This window comes from Trachypithecus francoisi, unplaced genomic scaffold, assembly GCF_009764315.1.
Source record: "Trachypithecus francoisi isolate TF-2019V2 unplaced genomic scaffold, Tfra_2.0 Lachesis_group3, whole genome shotgun sequence".
Lineage (NCBI taxonomy): Eukaryota > Metazoa > Chordata > Mammalia > Primates > Cercopithecidae > Trachypithecus > Trachypithecus francoisi.
Window position 1 is genome coordinate 115,964,836 of NW_022681468.1, and position 27,837 is coordinate 115,992,672.

Here is a 27,837-nt window from a genome sequence, read left to right on the forward strand (position 1 = left end):
AAGAAGAACACGTTTCCAGAAGGAAGGAACAGCTGACCGTGTGAAATGTTGTTGAGAGACTAAGATGAGAACTGAAAAATGTTCTTTGGTTTTAGCAATATGGAAGTCACTGGTGACCTCCACAAAAGCAATTCTGGTGAAGTGGTAGGGCAGAATAAAGATTAGAAAGGACTGATGCATGGGTAGGTAGTGAACAGACATAAGAGTATAAGCAAGTAATCAAGGAAATCTGTGGTGGAGAAGGCGGGTTTGTAAGCAGCCTGTGATAAGGACCATACAGGGGGTGGGGGTAGGGGTAAGGTTGTAATTATAATGATTCCTTAAGCTGGAAGAAGTTAGAGCATACTTAAATACTGAAGAGGTGGCCAATAACGAGTAAGAGCTCAACTATGCTGGAGAGAGGAATAACAGCAGGTAAAAGGTCTTAGAAAAATGGAAGACAATGAGATTCAGGGGGTAAAGGGTGGAACTGGCTTCAAACAGGGGAAGTACACTTAGGAGGGAAGAGGAAACAATGATTACCAGTGTAGAAAGGTGTCAGATTTGATGGTGGTGTGCTGAGGTCGTTCTTATCTGACAGCTTCTGCCTTCTTCATGAAGGAGAAGCCCAGCTTATCTGTTGCCAGTCAGGGGCTAAGGGAGAATGTGCTGAGAACCAACCAGGGTTTAGATTCTCTAAGTGCTCTGTCAACTTTGAGGTTGTAAGACTCTGTAAGCAGCTACCATCTAAATGAACCTCAGGTATTACAGAGGAAGAAAAGTAGCCAGAAAAGCTCACTTGTATTTTTCAACAGTCAATGGAATACTTGCAAAGCAGATACCTGGGGAAGTGGGGGAGGGGAAAACCCTGTGAAGATCTGATATGATGATTTTCGACAAAGGGACCCAAATGTGTAGGATGTGCCAATACAGAGGATAGAGCCTATTACCAACTCATCTTCTTACTTTCAATCTGAAGACTGAGTACCTTATTAAGGAGGCTCAGGCGGGCAGATCACCTGAGGTTAGGAGTTCAACACCAGCCTGGCCAACATGGTGAAACTCTGTCTCTACTAAAAATACAAAAATTAGCCGGGCACGGTGGTGCATGCCTGTAATCCCAGCTACTTGGGAGGCTGAGGCAGGAGAATCACTTGAATCCGGGAGGTGGCGGTTGCAGTGAGCTGAGATTTTTCCACTGCACTACAGCCTGGGTGACAGACTGAACTCCTGTCTAAAAAAAAATTTTACTTTGAAGTCCTCCAAAGCACTAAGGAATTGTCATTTTGGTTTTCAAATTCTTTTAATAAAAGAACAATAAATAGGCCGGGCGCAGTGGCTCACGCCTGTAATCCCAGCACTTTGGGAGGCCGAGGCAGGCGGATCATAAGGTCAGGAGATCGAGACCACGGTGAATCCCCGTCTCTACTAAAAATACAAAAAATTAGCTGGGCGCGGTGGCGGGCGCCTGTAGTCCCAGTTACTCGGGAGGCTGAGGCAGGAGAATGGCCTGAACCCAGGAGGCGGAGCTTGCAGTGAGCCGAGATTGCGCCACTGCACTCCAGCCTGGGAGACAGAGCAAGACTCCATCTCAAAAAAAAAAAAAAAAAAAAAAAAAGAACAATAAATAAAGATCCCAATATTTCTAAAACTAGACATAAAATCAAGTTCATAAAGACAGATAAATATGAAATGTCAAATAAAGAGGCTTGAAGAAAAGTCCTAGAGTAGAAAAAAAAATGTAGTCTTTGAGGCTTTAAAAATAATAGTTTTCCACTATTAAAAGTAGATGGAGCCAGGCGCAGTGGCTCACGCCTGCAATCCTAGCACTTTGGGAGGCTGTAATCCCAGCAGGTGGATCATTTGAGGTTGGGAATTCGAGACCAGCCTGGCCAACATGGTGAAACCTCATCTCTACTTAAAAAATACAAAAGTTAGCCGGGCATGGTGGTGGATGCCTGTGATCCCAGCTACTTGGGAGGCTGAGGCAGGAGAATTGCTTTAATCCAGGAGGCAAAGGTTGCAGTGAGCCGAGAACGTGCCACTGCACTCCAGCCTGGGCAACAGAGAGAGACACCATCTCAAAAGAAAAAAAAAAAAAAAGGAAGAGCTGTAAGAGGTAGTGGTCAGAAAGATTATAAAAGAAGCTCCATTTTCTTGGAAAAATGATACAGTACAAGCTATGGAAAGCTATTTCATTTGGGCAAAAGAGAGAGATTTAAAATATCACATAACCTACAAAAAATGACATAAAGTCATTACCAGTAGCAGTTACAGGGTAGACTGTACTTGCCCTGTACAGTAAAAATGAACAAATTTATGATTATTAAATACATGCATCCTTGCCTTGGGCAGATCAAGTCTGCATGGATAATCACATAAACATGAATTTCTCTTTCTCTAGTGGAGCAACACCCCCATCTTATGATCTTTCAAGATATTGCAACTAAAGTCATTTTATTATCTATATTATGGTATTGCTATTAGGAATAACTCAGGAATCTCCTTTTTTTTCTATCTGTCTTGCTAACCAGATATTTGAGTTGAATGTAATTTAGGATCAAGGCTTCTTGCAAGTGTAGGAGTGTATGGTATCAGCAAGCGTTACATAACTGAGCCCCTTGCTATCTGCACTTAGACCATTAGCCACAACCCTCAAAATCCCAGAGGAGTTCATGGCTAGCAGACATCTAGTCTGAGAAACGGATAAATTAATTATCAATGATCCTTTCCTGTTCATTAAAGCAACCCCACTCCCACCCCCACCCTCCATACTTGGTAGCACTTCTTTAAAAATAAACTTAGATTTAGAATGACAGGCCTACGGTCTTCTTCCACCTAGGCTGGCATTTGTGCTGTGATACAGCCTGTGAGAATGCCCACAGACTCCTGGACATCGGGTTCACCGTGGGCTTGTACAGACGGTGCTCCAAAGGGGTGACCAGCAGTGCCAGACACTTTCCACTTTCCTTACCACATCTATTCTCTAGACCCGAGAATGTGGCTCTGTGACCCGAGAGGTTGAGCTAAATTAACTACATCTACTTGGCAATCCTGCTGGGTTTCCTGGCTTCTAGCTGGGTATAGCTAATACTAGGCACTGGCAAGAGGCTGGAGGGTAGGTGTTTCTTCTCCTGCCACTGTCCACTGGGAGGAGGCTGGCAATGGCTGCATGCCTCTAGCACCCACCTTGCTCTTGTCAGGAAGCTCTCTCCTACTGCTTCAGATCTCTGAAAACAGCTCTCTCCTCTTGCCCTTTCAGGCCCAAGGATGATGGTGTCTTATCATAGCTGCTAGCCTCTGAATATCCCTGCCTAGTTTTCCTTAATCCCATCTATGACTTTGTAAATTACCTCCTTTGAAATACTTTTAAATGTGCCATGTCTTTTCTGCCAGGACACTGACTGATACATGTAAGAGGAACCACTTCCCATTTTCTTTTAAAATATCTGAAATTCCTTTTCATGTATTTCTGTGCCTTAACTTTGTGCACCACTCCATACACAGAAGTCACATGGAAGCAAAAGATAAGATGCAAAAGTCTAAGGGGTGCATTTGGGGCTTCTTACTTTTTCTGGTGAAAGGTGGTACGACGGGTGCAAAAGACAGCGATAATCACAACCACCACGATGGTGATGACGCCAACAGAAACAATTATGACCAGCAGCATATTACTGTCCAGAGGAGAGGTGGGGCTCCCATGAGGGCTGTTACTGCCTGCAGAGAGAGAAACGGTATATGTGTTAGTGTTAGAGAATTTAAAACTTGTATACTATCAAGCTACAGAACCATTAATATCTCACTTGAACTTCTTGATCATTGCTCTGCCTCATATAAAAGTGCTGCATGAACATGGCTCTCTCCTCTAGATGATGAGCTCCTAGACAGCTAAGAGTCTGTCCTGTGAACAGTGCTCAGGACAGAACCTGCTCAAAGACAGTGCTTAATTAAAGCTTCTCAAATTGTACTGAACATTCAAGAGCTTTCAAAGGTTAAGATATACTTAGACAGATAATGAGTCTTGCCTCTCTGGTGTCTCATGTGATACATAAACTCGTCTTGTAAAGCACCACTTATAAATCATTTAGTTTTCTGGTTTTCAAAACCATTTAAAAATGTTCATTCATACAAAGCAAAAGTTTTCCCCAGCAGACAGATATCTGAGATTATAAAAATTACATGAAAAGTAAAGTCTGTTTTTATAGATACACAGCCTATGCAGAGTTAATTCTCTTGTTCAACTTCAAGAAACAGTAGGTCTGAAGTACGCCTTAATTTGACAAATACTGAATGGTTACTATGTGTCAGTCATTGCTCTAGGTACTAAGGGTGCAATGGTGAACAACAGAGATGTGAATGTTTGGCGGGGGAATGGGACAAACGATAAATATGAAATTATTAGTTAATAATGAATGGTGTGAAAAAAAGAAAATGAGGGGATATGATACAGAGTGTCTGAGTAGCTAATTTAGATTGAGTGGTTAGAAAAAGCTTCTCTAAGAAGATGGCATTTAGTTGAGATCTGAATAAGAAAGATCCTATCATACAAGGGGAAGGACCGTGAGGCAGGAACAAGTGCTTATCAAGGAAGAGAAATGCAGCCAGTGTTTAAGCAAAGAGATGCAAGTCAGAAGGAAGTACGGAGGAAAAACGGGATGAGGCTGGAAAAGTTGCAGAGGCTGGATCATTTAGGACCCCTCCTTTTTTTTTCTGAGATGGAATCTCACTCTGTCACCCAGATTTCCTGAAGAAGGAAATTGAGATTTTCTTTTCCTTTTCCTATTATTGTCATTGCTGAAAGCATGAGGTCTAGGCTTTGTCATCTAGCTCTAAGTCTTGCTGTCTTCCATTTCTTGAAGCACGTTTCTTTGCTTCCCTACTCATTATTTAAGTTATATATGCTCATATTATAAAATGTGGCAAATCCCACTACACATGTCTAATCCCCACAGATATCTGATGTCTTTCCTTCTAGCTATTCTCTCTCCCTCTTAACTTTCTAACAATCAGAGGTGTACAATAATGGGATGAGCTGCCTTGCCAAGTAATGAGTGTTTAGTTATTGGAAGTACTTAAGAGGCATCCTGCCAGCGTGGGATGTTGTGGAAGAAATTCCTACCATCAAAGTATGGCCTGGAATGTGTGTTCAAAAAAAAAAATCTCTTGGCTGGGTGCGGTGGCTCACGCCTGTAATCCCAGCACTTTGGGAGGCCAAGGTGGGTGGATCACGAGGTCAGGAGATAGAGACCATCTTGGCTAACATGGTGAAACCCCGTCTCTACTAAAAAATACAAAAAATTATCTAGGCATGGCAGCGGGTGCCTGTAGTCCCAGCTACTTGGGAGGCTGAGGCAGGAGAATGGTGTGAACCTGGGAGGCGGAGCTTACAGTAAGCCAAGATCACACCACTGCACTCCAGCCTGGGTGACAGAGTGAGACTCTGTCTAGGTGGAAAACAAAAACAAACAAACAAAATAAATAAATCTCCTGAAGTGGTTCTCCTAACAACCTGGCTTATAAATTTATGTTCTAATCCAAACTTACACTCATTGTGGGAATCCCTTCCATAACGCCAGATTAACTGACCCTCCAACTTTGCTTCTTTGATTTTATAGACTATATCTAAGTACAGTGCTAAATCTGGGGCTGCCTTAGAAGGGATTAAGAGCTTACTCTACATTTGGCTCAATCACTTTTATCTTTCATTTATGAGAAAAAGGTAAACAGACAGACAACTTAAACTGTACATACTGACCTTCAATAAAATAACATTTTTATATTTGGGAAAGACCATGGTACTGGGGCCACTAAAATGGACCATACTGTTCATATTAGAGTAGGGCTTTCCATAACACTGTTACTAACAGCAGTGCTGAACTGCAGGGCTGGGTATTTGGTAGGGCAGGCATTGCAAATTAGAGGCTGGGGAGCTGAAGTATGGGAGGCAGGCAGAGGTGGAGGTGTTTCTTTCCTGCATTTAACTGACAAATTCTCATTTACTCACATCTGACCTCTAACGTGTGAGCTGGACAAAAGCTTTCTTCTAAGATACAGCAAGAGTGAGCTGCCAAAGAACAGTCCTACCAGGGACAATATATATGCCATTTCTTTATGCCTCATCTGGACTACTGTAACAGCTTCCTTTTTTCTTTTCTTTTTTTTTGGGGACGGAATCTCACTCTGTCACCCAGGCTGGAGTGCAGTGGCACAACCACAACCTCAGCTCACTGCAACCTCCGCCTTCTGGGTTCAAGTGATTCTCCTGCCTCAGCCTCCTGAGCATCTGGGATTACAGGTGCATGCCACCATGCCTGGCCTGTAACAGCTTCCTAACCCCTCTTCCCTGACTTTATACTCTTAGCCCCCAACTTATGCTTAACGGTTATCAGAGTAGTAATAGCTGACAATAAAAGATGGATGTTATAGGGTACCAGCTGCGTCAGATATTTCACATGTTATTTGTAGGATAAAGCTCTTATTTCTTAACACCGGTACTTGAGTTTTTGACAGGTTGATTCTAACCTGCATTTTCAACTCAATCTCTACCCTGTCTCTATGCAGTGTGACTCCTGGAGAGAGCAGGCTGTTTTATTAGCATATTGCCATGCCTCTGCACATGCTGTTATTGCTTCCTGGAACGTTCAATCCCTTTCTTGACATTTAGCAATCTTCTAGCATCCTTGAAAATCTGGGTTAGACGGCACCTCTTCTTGGAAGCTTTCCTTTTATCAGGTAGTTTGTTACTCACTCCTCTTGCTCCCACAGCTTGTCACATAGAGCCTGCATCTTTAAAAACGTGCATGCGGGCCCTGGGCGTGGTGGCTCATGCCTATAATTCCAGCACTTTGGGAGGCCGAGGTGGGCGGATCACCTGAGATCAGGAGATCAAGACTAGCCTGGCCAACATGGTGAAAACCCATCTCTACTAAAAACACAAAAATCAGCGGGGCATGGTGGCGGGTGCCTGTAATCCCAGCTACTTGGGGGGCTGAGGCAGGAGAATCACTTGAACCTGGGAGGCGGAGGTTGCAGTGAACCGAGATCATGCCACTGCACTCCAGCCTAGGCGACAGAGCAAGACTCTGTCTCAAAAACAACAAAAACCAAAAAAAAAAAAAACATGCCATGCATGAGTGAATACATAAATGAAAGAAAGACAAAGGAGTAATTACTTTCCCCACAGCCTTAAAAATTATACGGTGGACACAATATAAATGTCACATATGCATGGAGAAGAAGAAATTCATAAACAGAGTCCTGGAACCTGGAACATAATTATTTCTGGAAGGATATACGTTTGTCTGGTTCTTTTAAGGCTGATTTCATTAAAGTCTGGGCAGTGCCACTTTTGATGTAAATAGATAGCTGGAGATTAAGACATCATTGTATTCCTACAATTAGAATACAAGTTACTAGAGGACAGGCGTTTTTCTCATACGTCTCTTTCTTCCATATGTGAAGAGACAGTAAGAGTCACTCCTAGTAGGTTTCCACATCTGTTACAGGACCCACTGCTTTTTTCGGTTGAATGCAACAGTGGGAAAAGCACAACCTGAAATGAGAAGCCCTAGGTTTCCATCCTAGGACTGCCATAATTAGCGGGTGGCCTCAGGCACATTGCTTCTCTACTGAGTTTCTGAATATATTAAATGGGAATAATGGTATCTGTTCTCCCTGCTTCACCGTGTTGTAAGAATCAATTGTGACTTCACGTGTGAAAGTAGCTTATACATGTTGAAGCTCTGTAAAGATGGGGGTGTCATCATTAAATTAGAAGACACCAGCTCTCAGAATGGCTAGGAGAGTGGAAGAATTTTCTAGAATTACTAAACTGAAAACATTGCAAAAACTCAATGATTCTAAAAGCATTTGTTTGGCTTGTTTTGGATGGTGGGTAATCCCACTAGAGGGTTTATTTTTGAAAGCAAAATTCTAATTTTTTTCTAGAGGCAGTAGGCAACACGATGAACAAATTGTTTAGGAATTAATCTTAAGTTGGATAACTGGGGAAACAATTTTATTTATGGGTCCTACAATGCATGGGCTTGGAGTAATTTGGCAAACACTTAGATCTAGTAATAAAAGAAAACAGGTTAATATGCTACAACCCACCATACATAAGCTATAAAAGACATTTCAAAAATTTAAGCAAAACTGCTTCATGTCCATAGTAAGCAAAAAACGTCATGGGAAGGGCTTTACCACTCATTGGAGGTTTGTAGTCGGATCCTAGGTCTGGCAGCCGGCTTCCTTTCCCTCCAGACCCTGAGGCTAAAGGAGAAGAAATCATGTCAATAATGACCCCACACATTTGGCGTGACAGTCCACTTCATAGCTAGTGAGTGTTTTAAACAAAAAACACAATTTTTAGTCTATTCTGTCCATGAGAAAATAAAGTAGCACATAAATCACGGGAATCTATAGTCTATGTGTGGAAAGCAAACTAAGGTAGAGCTTTCTATACAATGAGGCATCTGAAAGACTGACACCCTTGTCTCACAGCTGTGAGCTGACTGTCACTGCTGTTTAGAGGCTGGGACAGCAGGTGCTATTTCTCTAGCTTGGGAAACAGTTCCCAAAGGACTGCTCAGAGGACTTACAGCAAAAGTAGCTTCTCCTAGAAAAGGAACCAAGGGGACTAATTAGGTTAATGTCTACATTAAAGAACTATACTCTTCCAAGGGACCTGGCTATGTGGATACCTAGCAGGTATTAGTATTGTTTAGATTCTTCTCTCAAATTACAAAGTTGTCCTTCTGAATATAAAGTTACCCTAAGCAGGAGCAGGAAGGTAAATGGAAGTTCAAATCAGGTTCTCAGTTCCTGCTCAGTCACCTACATTCAGGAGTGAAAAAAACAGTCTTCCTCCTAGTTGCTCAAAAAGACACTGTCTCCTAATCCATCATCAGGGAACATACTAAGTGAGGCTGCTCACCTCAGGCCTAGGACCACCCTAGAAGCAGGCCTCAGAAAGTGCAAATATCAGTTTTTAAAAAAATGCTTATACTTGGTCTTGAATTTTGCTCTTCACATTTATAGGAAAAGCTGCTTGGGAGAAGCAAATACAAGGACCTTTTTCCAATAAAGCTCTAAGGTTTATACCCAGAAAGCAATATCATACTTCTTCTGAAAAGAGGTCTGAAAGAATTGCAAAGTAAAAGCTGTTTTATGAAGTTAACTAAGAGGCTAATACAGCACCTTGTTTAATAGACTGACTGCACTTGCATATTGCCTCCATCATATATAACTGTTAGACTTTGGGCAAGTTGTTTATTCTTTTTGGGCCTCAGTTTTCTCATTGTAACAGAGGGATAATAATGGTATCCACTTCACAAAGCTGTTGTGAGGATTAAATGGAAATTTAATCCCATAAAATATTTTTAATACTGCCTGACACATAGTAAATGTTCCATAAATGTTAACTACTCCTATTACAAGCATAAAAAGTCTTCAGGAAAGAGTATAATCTTTCCTTTACAGAGGCAGAGAGCATGAAGCTTCAAAAAACACTTATAAATGAGAGTTATTTCTACAAATAAAGCCTTACTAGAAATGTATAAACTAGGTGTTTCTGCAAAACATTAGAGCTAATGTCAAGTACTTCTATAAATTATCAGGATATATATATATATTTGATGAAATGAAAAAAATTAAAATCTGAAGTTTGTGTATGCAGTTCATCTAAGAGAATAAATCGAGTGACTAAAACAATGCTACGCTTCCAGAAGCTGAAAACCTACCAAAAGAAGGTAACAGGAGTTCTTTTGGTAGGTTTTCTTTTTTTTTTCTTTTTGAGACAGAGTCTGGCTCTGTCGCCCAGGCTGGAGTGCAGTGGCCGGATCTCAGCTCACTGCAAGCTCCGCCTCCCGGGTTTACGCCATTCTCCTGCCTCAGCCTCCCGAGTAGCTGGGACTACAGGTGCCCGCCACCTCACCCGGCTAGTTTTTTGTATTTTTTAGTAGAGACAGGGTTTCACCATATTAGCCAGGATGGTCTCCATCTCCTGACCTCGTGATCCGCCCGTCTCGGCCTCCCAAAGTGCTGGGATTACAGGCTTGAGCCACCGCGCCCGGCCCTTTTGGTAGGTTTTCAGCTTCTGGAAGCATTGCATTGTTCTATGCTATGGGCATATTCTAGAATTTACTCCCAGTCCCTGGCCCTTTTTCCACTGTCCACACATATTACTTTATCTCCTTACTTCTAATGCCATCATTTCTCCCAAATGACACACACCATATATTAAGAGTCCAGTTGTTCCTCATATGCTTTTCACTATGACAAAGTCTAGCTGGTCGGCTTAGCCCCTGCAAGGCTCTTCAGGTTTAAGTGTACTTAGCTGACAGACAGGCTACATTTAAGCCAAACTATCCAGAGCATTGTATTATGTACATAATTGTCAGAGAACACCTATTGCTAACAGACTGGATGGTTTATATTCCTATATTTCCTAATATTGTTTCTCTTGAATGTAAACTATGAACAAGAAATTCCAAGGATGAACCGAGCACCAAAAACATCAATGGGTAAAGAATTTTAAATATCAGAGGTGTCATGCAGCTAAGAACGGCACTCTGGCTATGGAGTCAAATAAGAAAACAATGAGCCCATTTATATTCTGTGCATATATATATAATGGGTATTTTTATATTCCTGTACTTTCACACAACAGAAAGTATGTTTGCAGTTTCTCCAACGTACAGCAAAAGACTCACTGAATGCAAACACGTTTCCAAAGTGTTTTGGAAAACTCGATACTGCAAGTTCTGACTCTTCCTTGCCATTAGCCAAGATCCAAATACCCTGCATTTCTACTAACTACTCTTAAACCAATAGAGCAATCATTAAACTTACTTTTAATGTTCATTCTCAGTATGGAAAACATACTAGCACTAGCTGACTTCCTAGAGATAAAAATCACAAAGTATAGTCATCCCTCCACCATGGCAATTACAGTGGAAAGACAACTGACAGATGGTTTCAAGAATGGTGACATGGAGGCCCCTGTTTCCTAAGTCTGTATTTCAATTATTACTATCATTATTATTTACTTTTTTTGAGACAGGGTCTAACTCTGTTGCCTAGTGCAGTGGTGTGATCATGACTCACTGCAGCCTCTACTTCCCAGGCTCAGACAATCCTCCCACCTCAGCCTCTGGAGTAGCTGGGACTATAGCTGGGACCACGCTTGGCTAACTTTTTTTTTCTATTTTTTGTAGAGAGGGGGTCTCACTTTGTTGCCCAGGCTAGTCTTGAACTCCTGGGTTCAAATGATCCTCCTACCTTGGCCTCCCAAAGTGCTGGGATTACAGGCGTGAGCCACCGTACCTGGCCTAAGTTTTCATTTCAAATAGTTTCGATCCTCTTTTAATATGATAAGACATATTTAAGGGGAGAAATGAAAAAAGAGCTCTGAATTAAGTTTATGGTAACAGAATAAACAAAGCAGTAATTTTATCACGGAGAATCATAACATTTAGTAAGGTAAATCTGTGGGTTCTTTGTGGGAAGAGGAAAATAGGGTATTCACTGAATGTGATACAACTTTCCACTTAAAGACACTAATAACATTCTAGACACTACAAATATGAACAATTGGTATGATCGGTCTAATCATGACTCAAATGCCTATCGTTGTTACAGAACTTAGCACAAAAGATGATCTTATCCACACTTAAGACCAATCTCCTACAGCTGCAGGACCCAGTTTATTGACTCAGTTTTCTTCTGCCTGCCTAGTTAGCTTCTACATAAATTCCCCAGCTTTTCAGAACATGGACTCAACTCTACTTTGGCCAATAAATGTGTGGCTTTTAATACATGGTGCAGATTTTTCAGGAAAAACAAAAAACAAACAACAAACAAAAAAAAGCTAATAATAGGTCATAAAAGAAAGGAAAGAAAAGAGAGGCCATCTACTCATTTACCTTGATCATTAGGCATTTTATCAGAGGAGTCCGCTAACAGGCCAAGCACAGGGGAAGAAAAAACAAGAGCAAGGATCACAAGCTTTGAAGATGGGACAGGCAGAACTTTTTAAAGGAAAAAAATTAAAACCCCCACAAACTTCCAAACAAACTGAATCTTGACTTTAGTACTAACAGAAATTAAATTCACACAGGGCTTCCATAATTCCTTAGATTCAGTCCCCAGTTAAATTTTATTAGCCTAAGCTCACTTGGTTCAATGCTTTTATCTTCATTTTCTTATCTAGGGTTTTATTTAAAAGGCCCTTTTTAGTCTCTTTCTCTCTATAAGGTCCACAAATAAGTCTTTCAGGTTAACAGCCTGCATGAGTCGAACCATCCATCACAAGAACACACTATTATTTCTCTATATGGGAACCAAAAGAATCACATCTGATCTGACTGGTAAAAACTTTTAGATCACTGCAATTCATCTGCCCCAAATAGCCTGGAGCCAATGTCCTCTTTTATATGATATGCTTAGGCTGGTAACCCGGGGAACACTGATTTGGTGGTCAATGAGTAGGTGAGGAATCATTCTGGGATAAATCTTCATACCATGGCTCTCAAGCTCATCATTAAGACTTCATATGTTATCCACAGACTCTATATGCTCAAGTGATAGTGTCAGCATAGCCCCACTAAAGAGACACACAACAAAACCCTCAGCCTGGGGAGCATTACCTTTAGGTGTTCTGAATTGGACAGCTTCAGACATGGGTCCCATGCCCTTTGAGTTCCGTGCCTGGATTTTGAAGTAGTATGGTGTGTCAAGAGTTAACTCTTGTATCTGGTGAGTCAGTCTGTTTCCCACAACAGGCTCTATAACCCAGTCATGTATCTCTGCATTCACATCTGTACTGTAATATATGATGTAACCTGTCCAAAGGAGTTAATGGGAAAAGAAATCTCATTCCTGCTTTTCCTTTTGCATTCAGTAAATCAATAAGTACCTATTACATCAAATGCATATTATAGCATAATATTTGAATAGTGAACCCTCAAGGGTCTACAATTAAAATAATGCAGTTTTGAAAACCAGGAATTGCCTGACAGGCTGTTTTAGCTCTCACTAATGTGATCTCCTAGGAACTCCTGGGCAGAGCCACAATGAACTGTCACCTGATACTTCCACCAGCACTTAATCCCCGCATTGAAAAGGGAAGCGTCACAACCACGAGTCTATCTTTTTTTTAAAATATATATATATATTTTATTATATTTTAAGTTCTAGGGTACATGTGCACAACGTGCAGGTTTATTACATATGCATACATGTGTCATGTTGGTGTGCTGCACCCACCAACTCGTCATTTACATTAGGTATATCTCCTAATGGTATCCCTCCCTGCCCCCCTCCCCACAATAGGATCGGTGCGTGATGTTCCCCTTCCTGTGTCCAAGTGATCTCACTGATCAATTCCCACCTATGAGTGAGAACATGCGGTGTTTGGTTTTCTGTTCTTGCTATAGTTTGCTGAGAATGATGGTTTCCAGCTGCATCCATGTCCCTACAAAGGACACAAACTCATTCTTTTTTATGACTGCATAGTATTTCATGGTGCATATGTGCCACATTTTCTTTTTTTTTCCATGTGAAAACAATTTATTTATTTTATTTATTTATTTTTATTATTTTTTTTTATTATACTTTAAGTTCTAGGATACATGTGTATAACGTGCAGGTTTGTTACATACGTATACTTGTGCCATGTTGGTGTGCTGCACCCATCAACTTGTCAGCACCCATCAATTCGTCATTTATATCAGGTATAACTCCCAATGCAATCCCTCCCCCCACCCATGATAGGCCCCGATGTGTGATGTTCCCCTTCCCGAGTCCAAGTGATCTCATTGTTCAGTTCCTACCTATGAGTGAGAACATGCGGTGTTTGGTTTTCTGTTCTTGTGATAGTTTGCTAAGAATGATGGTTTCCAGCTGCATCCATGTCCCTACAAAGGACGCAAACTCATCCCTTTTTATGGCTGCATAATATTCCATGGTGTATATGTGCTACATTTTCTTAATCCAGTCTGTCACAGATGGACATCTGGGTTGATTCCAAGTCTTTGCTATTGTGAATAGTGCCGCAATAAACACACATGTGCATGTGTCTTTATAGCAGCATTATTTATAATCCTTTGGGTATATACCCAGTAGTGGGATGGCTGGGTCATATGGTACATCTAGTTCTAGATCCCTGAGGAATTGCCATACTGTTTTCCATAATGGTTGAACTAGTTTACAATCCCACCAACAGTGTAAAAGTGTTCCTATTTCTCCACATCCTCTCCAGCACCTGTTGTTTCCTGACTTTTTAATGATTGCCATTCTAACTGGTGTGAGATGGTATCTCATTGTGGTTTTGATTTGCATTTCTCTGATGGCGAGTGATGATGAGCATTTTTTCATGTGTCTGTTGGCTGTATGAATGTCTTCTTTTGAGAAATGTCTGTCATATCCTTTGCCCACTTTTTGATGGGGTTGTTTGTTTTTTTCTTGTAAATTTGTTTGAGTTCTTTGTAGGTTCTGGATATTAGCCTTTGTCAGATGAGTAGATTGCAAAAATTTTCTCCCTTCTGTGGGTTGCCTGTTCACTCTGATGGTAGTTTCTTTTGCTGTGCAGAAGCTCTTTAGTTTAATTAGATCCCATTTGTCAATTTTGGTTTTTGTTGCCGTTGCTTTTGGTGTTTTAGACATGAAGTCCTTGCCCATGCTATGTCCTGAATGGTACTACCTAGGTTTTCTTCTAGGTTTTTATGGTATTAGGTCTAACATTTAGTCTCTAATCCATCTTGAATTAATTTTCATATAAGGAGTAAGGAAAGGATCCAGTTTCAGCTTTCTACTTATGGCTAGCCAATTTTCCCAGCACCATTTATTAAAGAGGGAATCCTTTCCCCATTTCTTGTTTCTCTCAGGTTTGTCAAAGATCAGATGGCTGTAGATGTGTGGTATTATTTCTGAGGAGTCTATCTTACTCACAGCAAAAGGGCACTGCACTGTTGCTGGTTTTAAAAGACAAAGTAAAATGTGATCCAAGTCAAGTCATGATTCATTCTTTCACAAAAGAGGCAAAGTCAAAACCTAAAAAATGACATCAAGACCAGGGTGTATGGAGATTCCTACTGAAAGCAAGAAGCAGGGCAGTGCTAAGAAACGCTTTCCATTTCCTTAGGCCACCTATTCATACAGAGGAACTTTAAGGCAAACCCCAGTTCCTCAATGCACACCTACAAGGGGCAGAGGCACCAAAGGAAGTAGGAGCAGCTGAACCCCATCAGGCTTCCCTCCCTGATAAAGCTGGGGAAGGCAGAGTGTCCCCTCTAATGTGGAAGGCTTTCCTCTGCAAGTACAAGGAAAAAATTCCAGGTCCCTACAAAGGCCTAGGCCAGTTCACACTTTTAACTCTAATTATAAGAGCACAGGTACTTGAAGTAGAAGGTCTTGGGGGGTGGGGAAAAGGAAATAAATATCTAATTTTTTTTTTTTTTTTGTGGCTTCAGGGTATAAGAGCAGAATCTCTGTTTATTGGGTATTACTCTATAGAACCAGGGAGGGGGTATATAATTCTGAAGCTGTCCATCTAGGCAGAGACAGAGAAGAAGAGCTTTCCTGAGGAAAATAAATGTCTACGAAGTCCCACTATAGCCAAAGGCTGTCTTGTGCCTCTCATCCCCGACTGCAGTCAGAACCACCAACACGCAACCCATTTTATGCCACTGTGGGTAACCAGCACAGCCTCGCCCCAATTTCAAGGACCATCGTGACTCACACCTTCCCATAAAATGACCAAGCCAGCTTTCAGACTCCCACTTCTTCCAGCAACACTGTACTCTCCCGGAATACTCCTGTCAGGCAGGAAGAGGGCACAAAAAAATGCACACTTGATTGCATCTTACCTGTAATTTTGCCATTGGCTTCAGAGGGAGGCTGCCAATTCACAATTATGGTCTTAGGTTTCCCCTCTTTACTCACAACAGTCACATCCTTGGGTGGAGAAGTTGGAACTACAAAATAACAATATTTTTAATAATTTCTGTCCATTTCAAATTAGTTCACTATTTCTTCAACCTTTTCCACTTGTAAGGCATAATAAAGGGCACAAGGCAATCAAGATAAAGCTTCCGGCTTCAAAGAAATCAGTCTATAAAAAGTTGCAATAAAAAGAAGAATATGCAGAGTACCAAAGAGGAAATACCATACTACGAAGATACAGAATTGGCATATTGGCTGGGAGTCAGGGATAAACAGGATAATTAGGTAGGAAGTCAAGTGGCATTTGTACCAAGTACCTACTGTATACTAGGTAACGTACACATAGTATCTCACTTAATATTTGTAGAAAATCTGAAAGGCAGTTATCACTATCTCTGCTTTATGGATCAGGACACCAAAAAATTAGGGAAGTTACGTAATTTGTTCAAGATGACTTTTTCCCTGTCACACTGGATTATTTTGTTAGAATATTTTAAATTGTATAACAGTTTTCTCTCTCATTTATAGTTGGCTCTCCAAACCAAATATAACTTTTTTTTTTTTTTTTTTTTGAGATGGAGTCTTGCTCTGTCATTCAGGCTGGAGTGCAGTGGCACAATCTTGGCTCACTGCAACCTTCACCTCCTGGGTTCAAGTGATTCTTGTGCCTCAGCCTATGAAGTAGTTGGGATTACAGGTGCGCACCACCACATCTGGCTATTTTTTGTATTTTTAGTGGAGATGGGGTTTCGCCATGTTGGCCAGGCTGGTCTCGAACTCTTGGCCTCAGGTGATCTGCCCACCACAGCCTCCCACAGCACTGGGATTACAGGTGCAAGCCACCACTCCCGGCCTCAAATATAACTTTTAAAAGCCCTATTTCTTCAAAGAATAGATGATTTACAGATATTTTTCACTATGAGTTTATTCTGCAAACATACTGCCAACTATTGAGGTTACAGCTCTAAAGTAAAGCCATTTGTTTATACAACAGGACAATATGTTTCTTGTGTTTCCATGTGACAGCTGAAAACTTTTAACATACTAGTAGGAAAATGAGCAAATTAAGTACATCCTTATATTTACTCAACTCTTCCTAAAATACTAGAATTCTCCTAGTATAAAATGTAAGGAAGCCTGGTGAAATGCAAACATTCTAAGGGAAAACACAATCTCATTTGTTAGCTAATGGGTTGGGAGTGAAGTAAAAACATTTTCTTAAAATGGTTGGCAAAGAAAGCAAACTCAAGGTCTGTTTAAACTTTGATGCACTGTATTTCTAACTCTTCAAATCCAACCCCTTTCTCTGTACGAAGTCCAAAGAACTGTGCAGAAGACAAAAAAACACTGAGGCCAAGCCCAGTTTGTGGATTTATAACTTTATTTTTTCGTTATTCATATAGGAGAGAAAGAAATAGGAGGTCAAACTAGACAGAGATTTGAAATGGTTACGCATATCCCTAGACTAGGAAAGCTCAGGGGGTAGCAGAAAGGCATGTCTAAAAGTCAGCAAAAACCAAACAGACTCTCAAACCCAGATAGCCTGTTCTGTCTTTAATTTGCTTAGTCATCTTTTCTCTCTCGTCTCCACTTACAAAGACCTTAAGGATTATTTCAGTGGAAGATTTTATAAGACACTAATTTGCTTGCAAGCAAACTGCAGAGGCAGCTTTGGGGGTCACCTAGCAAAGTGTTCAGGCTCCAAGCAAGCATGGCATTGGAACTGTTTGGTCAAGGGCAGGTCACTTCATCTTTTCTATCTCAGTTTACCAGTAAAGCAGGATTAATGGCAATAATCCCTTACATCTACCCAGTGCTTTGTAATTTATCTGTTTTCCCTGTAGAATCCTGTTATTTGCTAATGTTCTTGCTCAGTAATTAAAAAAAAAACTCATCAGCTGAAATAGCAAACACTGAATTCCAAATGTAGTTGCTCACTGTGTTTTGTAAATATATCAATTCATGCACTCAATTCTTTCCTTGGGAAGTAAAAGCAGCCATGTGACATGGCTTCCGACAACACATACCTAATTCAAAGGTGGTCCCATGTGCTGTCATACTCCATGTGCTTGATCTTCGACCTTTGGTCACCATCACAGAGAATTCATAGAGTGTATTCGGTTTTAAACCAGTCACCAAATAACTCAGAGTGGTTGCATTTGCATTCTGAAAAAAACATGAGTTGAGAACTTTAAAATTAGAAAATATCAATGATTAGCGTTTTTCGGCTAAGGCAAATGTGTCAGTACCTTGTACTTGGTGTTTGCTGGGATGTTGGTTTTCCATCGGACGGTGTAGTATCGGGAGTCTGTAATCTTCTGGTGCTTGGGCAGTGAGTTGTCTGCCCACGTAATCCTTATGGTGTCATGACTCAGAATGGAAGCCTGAACTCCCACTGGTGGCATCATGGGAGTGGGATCTGGCACTGGAGTGTATGGAGCATTAATAACAAATAAATCAACTTCAGAAGTGTCTGAGCAGAAAATAATTTAAAAAGGGAAGTGGCATTTTAATGTAAACAAAAATAAAATAAAAGGGAAATGCAGGGTAATATAATGGAATGAAAAGGTGAGAAATGGAGAAAAAAGAAAGAAAATTCGGAGTTAATAGATAACCACCATTCATTTAAAAGACTATTTCCACTTGTGTTCTTTCAGGAAAAAAATTACAGAAAAATGTTGAGAAGCAGTAATAAACTATATTCTCTACTGCATTCTACAGGCATATTAAAATGTTATAATCCAGTGATTATATTAATGTATTCATGCTCGAATTTTCTTAAAATAACTTGAAAATTCTACCTCCTGTTCAAAAAGGCTCATGAGGCTGGATGCGGCAGCTCATGCCTGTAATCCCAGCACTTTGGGAGGCTGAGGCGGGCAGATCACCTGAGGTCCGGAGTTTAAGACCAGCCTAGCCAATATGGTGAAACCCTGTCTCTATTAAAAATACAAAAATTAGCCAGGCATGGTGGTGGGTGCCTGGGGTCCCAGCTACTCGGGAGGCTGAGGCACAAGAATCGCTTGAATCTGGGAGGTGGGGAGGTTGCAGTGAGCTGAGATTGTGCCACTGTACTCCATTCTGGGTGACAGCGCAAGACTCTGTCTCAAAAAACAAACCCCCCCAAAACTAAAAAGGCTCATGAAGACAAAAACTGCTTTTAAAATCAGGGGTACAATTTCTAAACAAGCAATACAAAGCTCATGGTTTGAGATTTCACTGAATGTGGCTGAATTTTTGGGACAAGAGTTATCTGTGCATATCACTATTCATGTAAGGGTCTAACTCTCAAAACCTGAGTCTTGAATATCAGCCATGGGCATTGAGGGTATCTGATATCCACAAAGGGTCACGTTCAGAACTCCTGATGTCCTGGGTCTACAGACAGTACAGTGACATAGCTGACACCATGTTGGACTATCTAACATAGTTTCTTCCAGAGAGTCAGAGAACAACCCAGGGATGAATCCCCATCAGTTAAGGGAAATGCCATGGTTATCACAGTTCCAAGTAACAAACTTCACAACTTTAGAAATCAGAGTACTGTACAGTACCTTATTTGATGGAAAGTCTACACTCATGGAGCTGTCCTGTGCCATATACAACAGACACCTTCTCTGAGGCCAGAATGAGCACAAAAGCACCATGCACCATGGGCCCAGGGCAACACAGCAGAATCCATATGGGCTTTCCCAATTCATGCTTAGGTTTTCTAAGTATACACATACTGATTTAAGTTCACAGTTTACAATGGGTTTCTCACATAGCCATGGTGACTAGCCCTTATTACTCAAAATGTGGAATGGCATAGACCCTGTTTATGAATAATTGCTAAGCTAAAGTAATAGTCTCCATTTGTGTATTTCCTGCACAATGAGGACTAAAAATAACAGAGGAGCAGCTTATATTATATAACCAAGAGCTTTGTTCAAAGTTTGGCAGGACACATACCAATTAGTTACAGAAAATGCACCTTCGGGTGTAGAAGTCATTAGAATTCCTGGAGAAATTTTTTTTCTTATATGTAGCAACCCTTAGAAAACATATCTAGATGCCACATAAAAGAATGTAATTTCAAACTTGTTTTTTACTATTAAAGCCTGATTTTAGAAAGTAGCAGACCACTTATTTAAATATTATTTTTCACTGAATTTTTTTCTCCTTTTTGTAATACTAAAGCTATTTCTAAAAGAAATTATAAACTGTAAGCATAGAGAAGACAGAACAGAACTACCAAACACATAGTAGTCTTACATAGAAGCTTAAAAAAAAGGACAGAGATTATTAGACCCCCTGATGTTCTGGGTCTAATGGCAGTACAGTGACATAGCTTACACCCAAATAAAGCAAAAGGAACTCAAGGGTGTACTCTTCCTTCAGGAAAGGTAAGCCTTCCTTAAGAATGTTACCAAATCTGTACAATTATGCTACGTATCCAGCAGGTATCACTGGACAATACAGAATCAAAATTTGGGGAAATAAATGAAAAAGAACATTTCCAAAAATAAATTCTTTGGTTTCCAGTGCCTTTTTTTTTTTTTTGAGGCGGAGTCTCGCTCTGTCGCCCGGACTGGAGTGCAGTGGCCAGATCTCAGCTCACTGCAAGCTCCGCCTCCTGGGTTTCCGCCATTCTCCTGCCTCAGCCTCCCAAGTAGCTGGGACTACAGGCGCCCGCCACCTCGCCCGGCTAGTTTTTGTATTTTTAGTAGAGACGGGGTTTCACCGTATTAGCCAGGATGGTCTCGATCTCCTGACCTCGTGATCCGCCCGTCTCGGCCTCCCAAAGTGCTGGGATTACAGGCTTGAGCCACCGCGCCCGGCCTCCAGTGCTTTTTTAAAAAATTTATAACTCTAACATATTTACTTCAATAAACTTTCTCTTTCAGATCTAAATTAGATGTCATATATATCTATAGAAAAATTTATATGACATGTATATCACTTTATTTTAGAGATGTATTTTTTTGTTTGTTTTGTTTTTTGAGACAGAGTCTCACTCTGTCGCCTAGGCTGGAGTGCAGTGGCATGATCTCGGCTCACTGCAAGCTCCGCCTCCCGGGTTCATGTCATTCTCCTTCCTCAGCTTCCTTAGTCGCTGGGACTACAGGCGCCCACCACACACTAATTTTTTGTATTTTTAGTAGAGATGGGGTTTCAGCGTGTTAGCCAGGATGGTCTCGATCTCCTGACCTCGTGATCTACCCACCGTGGCCTCCCAAAGTGCTGGGATTACAGGCGTGAGCCACTGTACCTGGCCTTTAGAGATATTTTAAGTAGATAATTCAAAGAAAAACAATGAATATTTGTTTGTAATAATGTCTAACTTGTTTGTAATAAATGTATAACTGATGAAATGGCTAGTACCTCTGACCTTATACTCAAGCTTACGAAAGGCACACAGAAAAATACTTTCCTAACCAACTCAGGTGGCTAGTAACGCAAATGATGTTGGGTTCACGAATCACATGCATTTATTGCCGCAGTCAGTAACATGCATTTTTTTTGACTCACTTTAGTTTCAACTCACATGCCCAAAAGATGGAAAATCACTTTTAATTATCGAAAAACTCTGCTTTCCACATCCTAACAAATTAAAAACGTGTATATATCAACACAGAATGGCTTACGTGGCAGAATTAGAATCTTCCAAAAAATGCAAAACAGGAATTAACAGAACTTTCCATGCTGAAAGCCCACTTCCCTGAAGTCAGCACCCGAAACTGCCATACGCTTTTTCTTCACTAACACCTATGGGACAGGCCTCATGCCAATATTCTGCCTAAGCTGTTGGGAAAAGTGCTGGAGACTAGGAAAGATAGGATTCCTTACCTGTGTGAGGCCTGGTCACAGCACTCTCGTACAGCGGGATGCCTTCACCCACATTATTAAATGCTTTCAGGGTAATCACATAGTGAGAGCTGGGATCTGAAGAAAAGGAACACACATAAAAAATGCTCACTACAGAATTTTAAAAATTCAAGGGTGGCTGTGCATAATCTTAACCACAGAAAAATTCAAGAAAGATAACTTTACAATTTTTTACGGGGGATTATTTCAGGGTGTGGGGAGATGCGGAGATGGAAGCACACACAGTACAGAAAAACTGGCCGGGACCAACTTCCTGGATTTAGTCTCAGTAGAGGAGGTGGGCTGTGCTTGAATTCTCTCTTGGCCTCTCCTATGGTTTAGTGATGTTCAGAGTATGATGTAGGGCTTGGCTGAGACTGAAGAGATAAGATTTAATGTGCTGAAGCCTACAGATGGAGCTTGGAATTAAACAAACCCCTTTCATTCCCGGAAGGACAGCGATGAGAACAGACAAGGTAGAGAAGTAGGAGATAAACTGTGAAGTCAGTAAGTGCTCAATGTCCTTGACTCTCCAAGTGGCCTCCAAATCCAGAAATGGCCAAACCTCATCTAGCCATCATGCCTCATGAGCCATGTCTCATGTGGCATGTGTTACTTCAAAAGCTTAAAACAGCTGCTTTTCTTGGCGGCCCACCTACTCCCTAGATTGCCACTAGAGGGCAACAAATAGAGGCAGGTCTTCCTGTGTCAGAACTGACAACAAGTGGAATCAGTAAGACTTACTTCTTGAATGGCAAGGAAAAAGTGTTTTGGGCAACCTAATAGATAGTAATGTCATTCACTGAGATTGGGAAAAGGGGCAAGAACAATCACGATACACACCTGCAAGGCTTGATTCTAGGTCCTCTTCTATTCCTATGCACTTTCGTTCATTTCCTTAGCTTTGATTAGCATGTATGTGTCATCAATTACAAATACAGATCTCTAGTCTGGATCTTTCTTATGAGTACCAGACCTTTATGTTCAATTGTCTGTTTGGCATTTCCTCTTGGGTGTCTCAAATCTGTCCCTCCCCACCCTGCCTCCAGCTTCAGACCGGCTCTGGTGTCTCCTAGTTTAGTAAATGACACTACCACCAATCCTGCTGCTCAAGTCAGAAACCTGGGAGTTATTAAGACCTCCTTTACCCTCATCCCCTCCAGACAAACAATCAAGTTTTGTTGAATCTACTACTTGTCTTCTCCCACCACTCACTTCATTGTTTCTTGTGCTCCATCACTACCAGCCACTTCTCAGTTCACTGAGCACTGTGTTCTCTCCAGCACGGGGCCTTCTTGCTTGCAGCTGCTCCCTATGCTGGGGACACATCCCACTCTTCCTGTTTACCTAGGTAAGCCTATTCATCTGAAAGGGCTCATTCCACACTGGACTAACCTCTCTAGTTACAAAGCCCGTTTCTCTTCCTCAGCACTGTGAACAATTTCAATTATTTTTGAATTGTATTATTTCTAATAATTGTAAGCACATCTGTCTCATTCTCTGCTCTATTTCTAGCACAGTGTCTGGGATATTGTTAAGTGTTCATTAAATATTTGCTGATCGATCAACAGGTTTGAGGAAGAAGGCATTAACTTTAACTTTGGGCCAGATGGAATATGAGATATACCCAGGTGCAGATACCCAGTAGGCAGATGTTTATATGGATCTGAAGCTCAGGGGAGAGTTCCAGGCTGATGAATAGATGAATTACTAACTGTATTTCTCCACCTCTCACTTGCTTCTTTAACTCAACATCATATGCATGTTAGATCTATCTAGGTCAATAATTATAGCTCAAGCTTATTTTACTTTATGCCACATTAATTTTTTTGCTACTCTGTAATATGTACTCCATTTTCTAATAAATTCTATCTGCTTACTCTCTTCTGCCCATGCAGCACTCCTCTCATCTCTCTGTTTCAAATGCTATTTTGATTCTATCTTTCGAGCTCAGGTGTTTCTTTCCTGACTGCTCTACTGTGTCTTGCTAGCTCTCCCTTCTCTGAACAAAATTCACTTCAAGTCACTTCATTGTTTCTTGTGTTTTCTTTTTGTTCTGTTAGACTGAAAACACCTGAAGGTCAAGGACCATGTCCTGTCAATACTGCAAAGGAGTTTCACATCAGTAGTTGCATAAAGGAAACAGTATGAGGCTGGTCACTACAGGGACATTTTTTTTTTTTTCCTTTTCAGACAAGGTCTCGTTCTGTCACCTAGCTGGAGTACAGTAGTATAATCGACTCACTGCAGCCCTGACATCCAGGGATCAAGCGATCCTCCCATCTCAGCCTCCCGAGTAGCTGGGACTACAGGCACATGCCACCATGCCTGGCTAATTTTTTAAATTTTTTGTAGAGATGAGGTCTCAATATGTTGCCCAAGTTGGTCTTGAACTTCTGGGCTCAAGCGATCCTCTTGCCTTAGCCTCCAAAAGTGCTGGGATTACAGATGTGAGCCACTGTGCCTGGCCAGACATTTTTATTCTACCAGCAAAGCTTTCCTTTTGCTCTCTAACAATTGTCTTAAAAGATGTTCATGTGGGGATACATTTCCTAGGTTAACTGTACTGTTTCTTCCTTGTAAGGAAAAAGACAAAGGCTGCTTTTTTTTGGAATAAAGATTTAAATCCCAGCTTGTTTTCTAACAGAAAGGATGAATATAACTCATCTGTTAGGCACTTGAAGTTGTTCTTAGGAAAGATGTTTACAAAGAAACAATTTGAATGAAAATTTGGTCAGGGCAAATTTTAACTTTAAAAACGAGTGTTTCAAAAAAGATCTATAATGATAATCCAATTTGGAAAAGTAATTATACCTGACAAAATATTTATTATAAAATATAAATATTTCTCAAGTCTTTTGCTTTTAAAATCAACAATGAGGCCGGGCGCGGTGGCTCATGCCCGTAATCCTAGCACTTTGGAAGGCCGAGGTGGGTGGATCATCTGAGGTCAGGAATTTGAGACCAGCCTGGGGCAACATAGTGAAACCTCATCTCTACCAAAAATACAAAAATTAGCTGGGCGGGGTGGGGCATGCCTATAATCCCAGCTACTCCAGAGGTTCAGACAGGAGAATCATTTGAACCCAGGAGGCAGAGGTTGCAGTGAGCTGAGATCGTGCCACTGCTCTCCAGCCTGGGCGACAGAGTGAGATGCTGTCTCAGAAAAAAAAAAAAAAAAAAATCAACTATGAGGTATAATTAGCATACAATAAAATGTATCAAGTGTACATTTACAGTTTTGGCAAATATACATATCTTGCATAGTAACCACCAAAATCAAGATATAGAACATTTCCAATTCTCCAAGAAGCTCCCTGGTTCCCTTGTAGTTGATTCCTACCACCCCTGGTTCCAGGCAACCACTGATCTTGCTTTGTCACTATAGACAAATTCTGCCTATTTTGTAATTCACAAAATGTAACAGCATTGTATGTAGGGGCTTGTGTTTGACTTCTTTGCTCAGCATGTTTGTGAGATTAATTCCTGTTGTGTCTTGATAGCCTATTAATTGATGAGTAGTACTCCATGGATATATCACGATTTACCACTTACCTGTTGATAAAAATTTGTCATTTCCCCTTGCTCACAAAGTTACTATGAACATTGTATATAAGTTTTTACGCAGACATGTATTTTTATTTCTTTTAATTATCTACATGTGGGATTTTACTGGGTTATATGCTTAACTTTACAAGAAACCGCTAAACTGTTTTCCAAACTGGCTGTACTATCAAACATTCCCACCAGCTAAGTTCTGTATCCTTGTTGATATTTGTTATTGCCAGTTTATTAATGTTTAGCAATTCTAGCGAGTGTGCAATAATATTTCATTGTGGGTTTAATTTGCATTTTCTGATGATTAATGTTGCTGAGCATCTTTTCATATGGTTATTGTCCACTCATATATTTTCTTTGGTATAGTGTCTGTTCAAATCTTCTGCCCACTTTTTATTGGGCTGCCTTCTTATTACTGAGTTGTAAGAGTTTTATATATTTTAGACTCAAATTCTTTGTTAGATATTTAAATGGTGGGTATTTTCTCCAAGTCTGTGGCTTGCCTTTTCATTTTATTGGTATCTTTATAAAAGTAGAAGTTTTAAAATTTTGATGAAATCCAATTTATCAATTTTTAAATTTTATGATTTGTGCAGTTTTACAACCTAAGAGGTCCTTGCTTATCCCAAAGTCATAAAGATTTTTTCCTATGCTTTTCTTCTAGAATTGTTGTTCCAAAGTCATTTGCGTCTTGCATTTAGGTTTGTTTTTGCATATAGTGTAAGACAATGGTTAAAGTTCCTTTTCTTTCTGATACGGATATCCAGGTATTCCTACACCTTTTGTTAAAAAGGCTATCTTCTCCCCACTAAATTATCTAAGCAGCTTTTCCAAAAACCAACTGCCTATATACATATGGATCTATTTCTGGACTCTATTCTGTTCCATTGATCTATAACATCCACCTTTACAACACCACCACTATGTCTCAATTATAAGAAGATATGAAATCAGGTAGTATGGGTCTTCTAATTTTACTCTTTAAAAAAACTGACTATTCTAGTTCCTTTGATTTTTCATAAAAATTATTAGAATCAGCTTATCAATTTCTACAAAAAAGCCTATTGGGACTTTTCTTGGACTGCATTGGGGAGGACTGTCACCTTAGTAATATCATGGCTTCTAACCAATGAACATGGTATCTTCATTTAAGTATTCTTTAATTTCTCTTAGCAACAATTTTCTATTTTCAGTGCACAGATATTACATACATTTTGTAAGTCTGCTCCTAAGTACTTCATATTATCTGATGCTATTCTAGGTGGTATTGTTATTTTAATTCCAATTTCCAACTGCTTATTATTAGTATATGGAGATACAACTGTTTTTGTATATTCACTTTGTATCTTGCGGCCTTGCTAAATTCACTTAAGAGTTTTAGTGGCCTTTTTGTAGATTCCTTAGGATTTTTTACCCCAGTTACAATCAACAGACATGGTGCCCAGATATTGGTTTCCAAAATCATTTTTCATAAAATAAATCGGGGTTCCTTAGAGAAATGGCTGGTTCCAGGGCCGAGGCTAGGGAAATACTAGATGAGCCAGGAACATCTTACTATGTTGTCAAAAAGGAAGAAGGTGCTCAAAGAAAGATGGAAGATGTCAAATGGACACAGGAACCAGTTATAAAGAGACTCCCATTGGCCATTCTCTTCATGGGAGTGAAAGAAAGTTCTTCCTTATCATAGGATGTTAACATGTGTAGAGGAAATATGGAATTAGGAAATCACCACCGGGGAAACACCTTTCTAATAACTGTTACTACAGATGCTGAAACCAGTGAGTGAAAGTGTAATGGGAAACAAGATACTTACAAAGATTCAAAGTATCTCCTCCACAAGACACTTTTAATTACAAAGGAAAAAATAACAATTTTATAGCAGGAAAATGTGGCAGATGCCATTTTAGCCAACTGATTAAAGTGAACATCATTATCAATATAGGCTGTAATGTGCCTCCTGATATGATGCACTGACAGGAACCTAACACTTCTACCCTATTCCTTCCAAAAATGCATAACCTGAATGTAATGAGGAAATATTAAGCCAAGTCTCAATTGAGGAGCATTCTGCAAAATATAGATGTAAATGTGGTTAAATGTTAACATTTGGGGAATTCAGGTGAATAACATACAGAAACTACTTGTACCATTTTTTGCAATTTTCTTGTAAAAATAAAAATATTACATAAAAGGTTAAAAAGAAAGGAATCACCTACACAATTAACTTTCTCTACTTAGCAAACATACCCAGATTTTCAATGGTGTAATAGCGCTGTTTATAGTCCACTTTGATGGTCTGGGCATGAGGGCTGCCAATGCCATAACCAATGGCATAACCTCTGACCACAACGTTCTGATTCTCCGGAGGAGTCCAGCTCACTACGATGCTAGTGACAAGCGGGCGTACGTGAAGAGAGCTAGGCACTTCAGGAACACGAGTTTCTGGGGAAAAAAAGTGGAAAAGCAAGATGACATATACTGTCCTTTAAAATATCTCACCATCCTTGGGGA

The 27,837-nt window shown here is 40.4% G+C and overlaps 1 protein-coding gene across 1 annotated transcript in view; it reads right to left on the reverse strand.

The window, feature by feature from the left end:
- NEO1 (neogenin 1) overlaps window positions 1-27,837 on the reverse strand; it is a 269,841-nt gene that overhangs the window by 18,726 nt on the left and 223,278 nt on the right. The window contains 9 exon segments of the mRNA XM_033189458.1: window positions 3,549-3,696; window positions 8,182-8,250; window positions 11,904-11,936; window positions 12,627-12,821; window positions 15,846-15,953; window positions 17,949-18,087; window positions 18,171-18,394; window positions 21,751-21,846; window positions 27,574-27,768. Of these exon segments, the coding sequence (XP_033045349.1) occupies window positions 3,549-3,696; window positions 8,182-8,250; window positions 11,904-11,936; window positions 12,627-12,821; window positions 15,846-15,953; window positions 17,949-18,087; window positions 18,171-18,394; window positions 21,751-21,846; window positions 27,574-27,768 (1,207 nt within the window).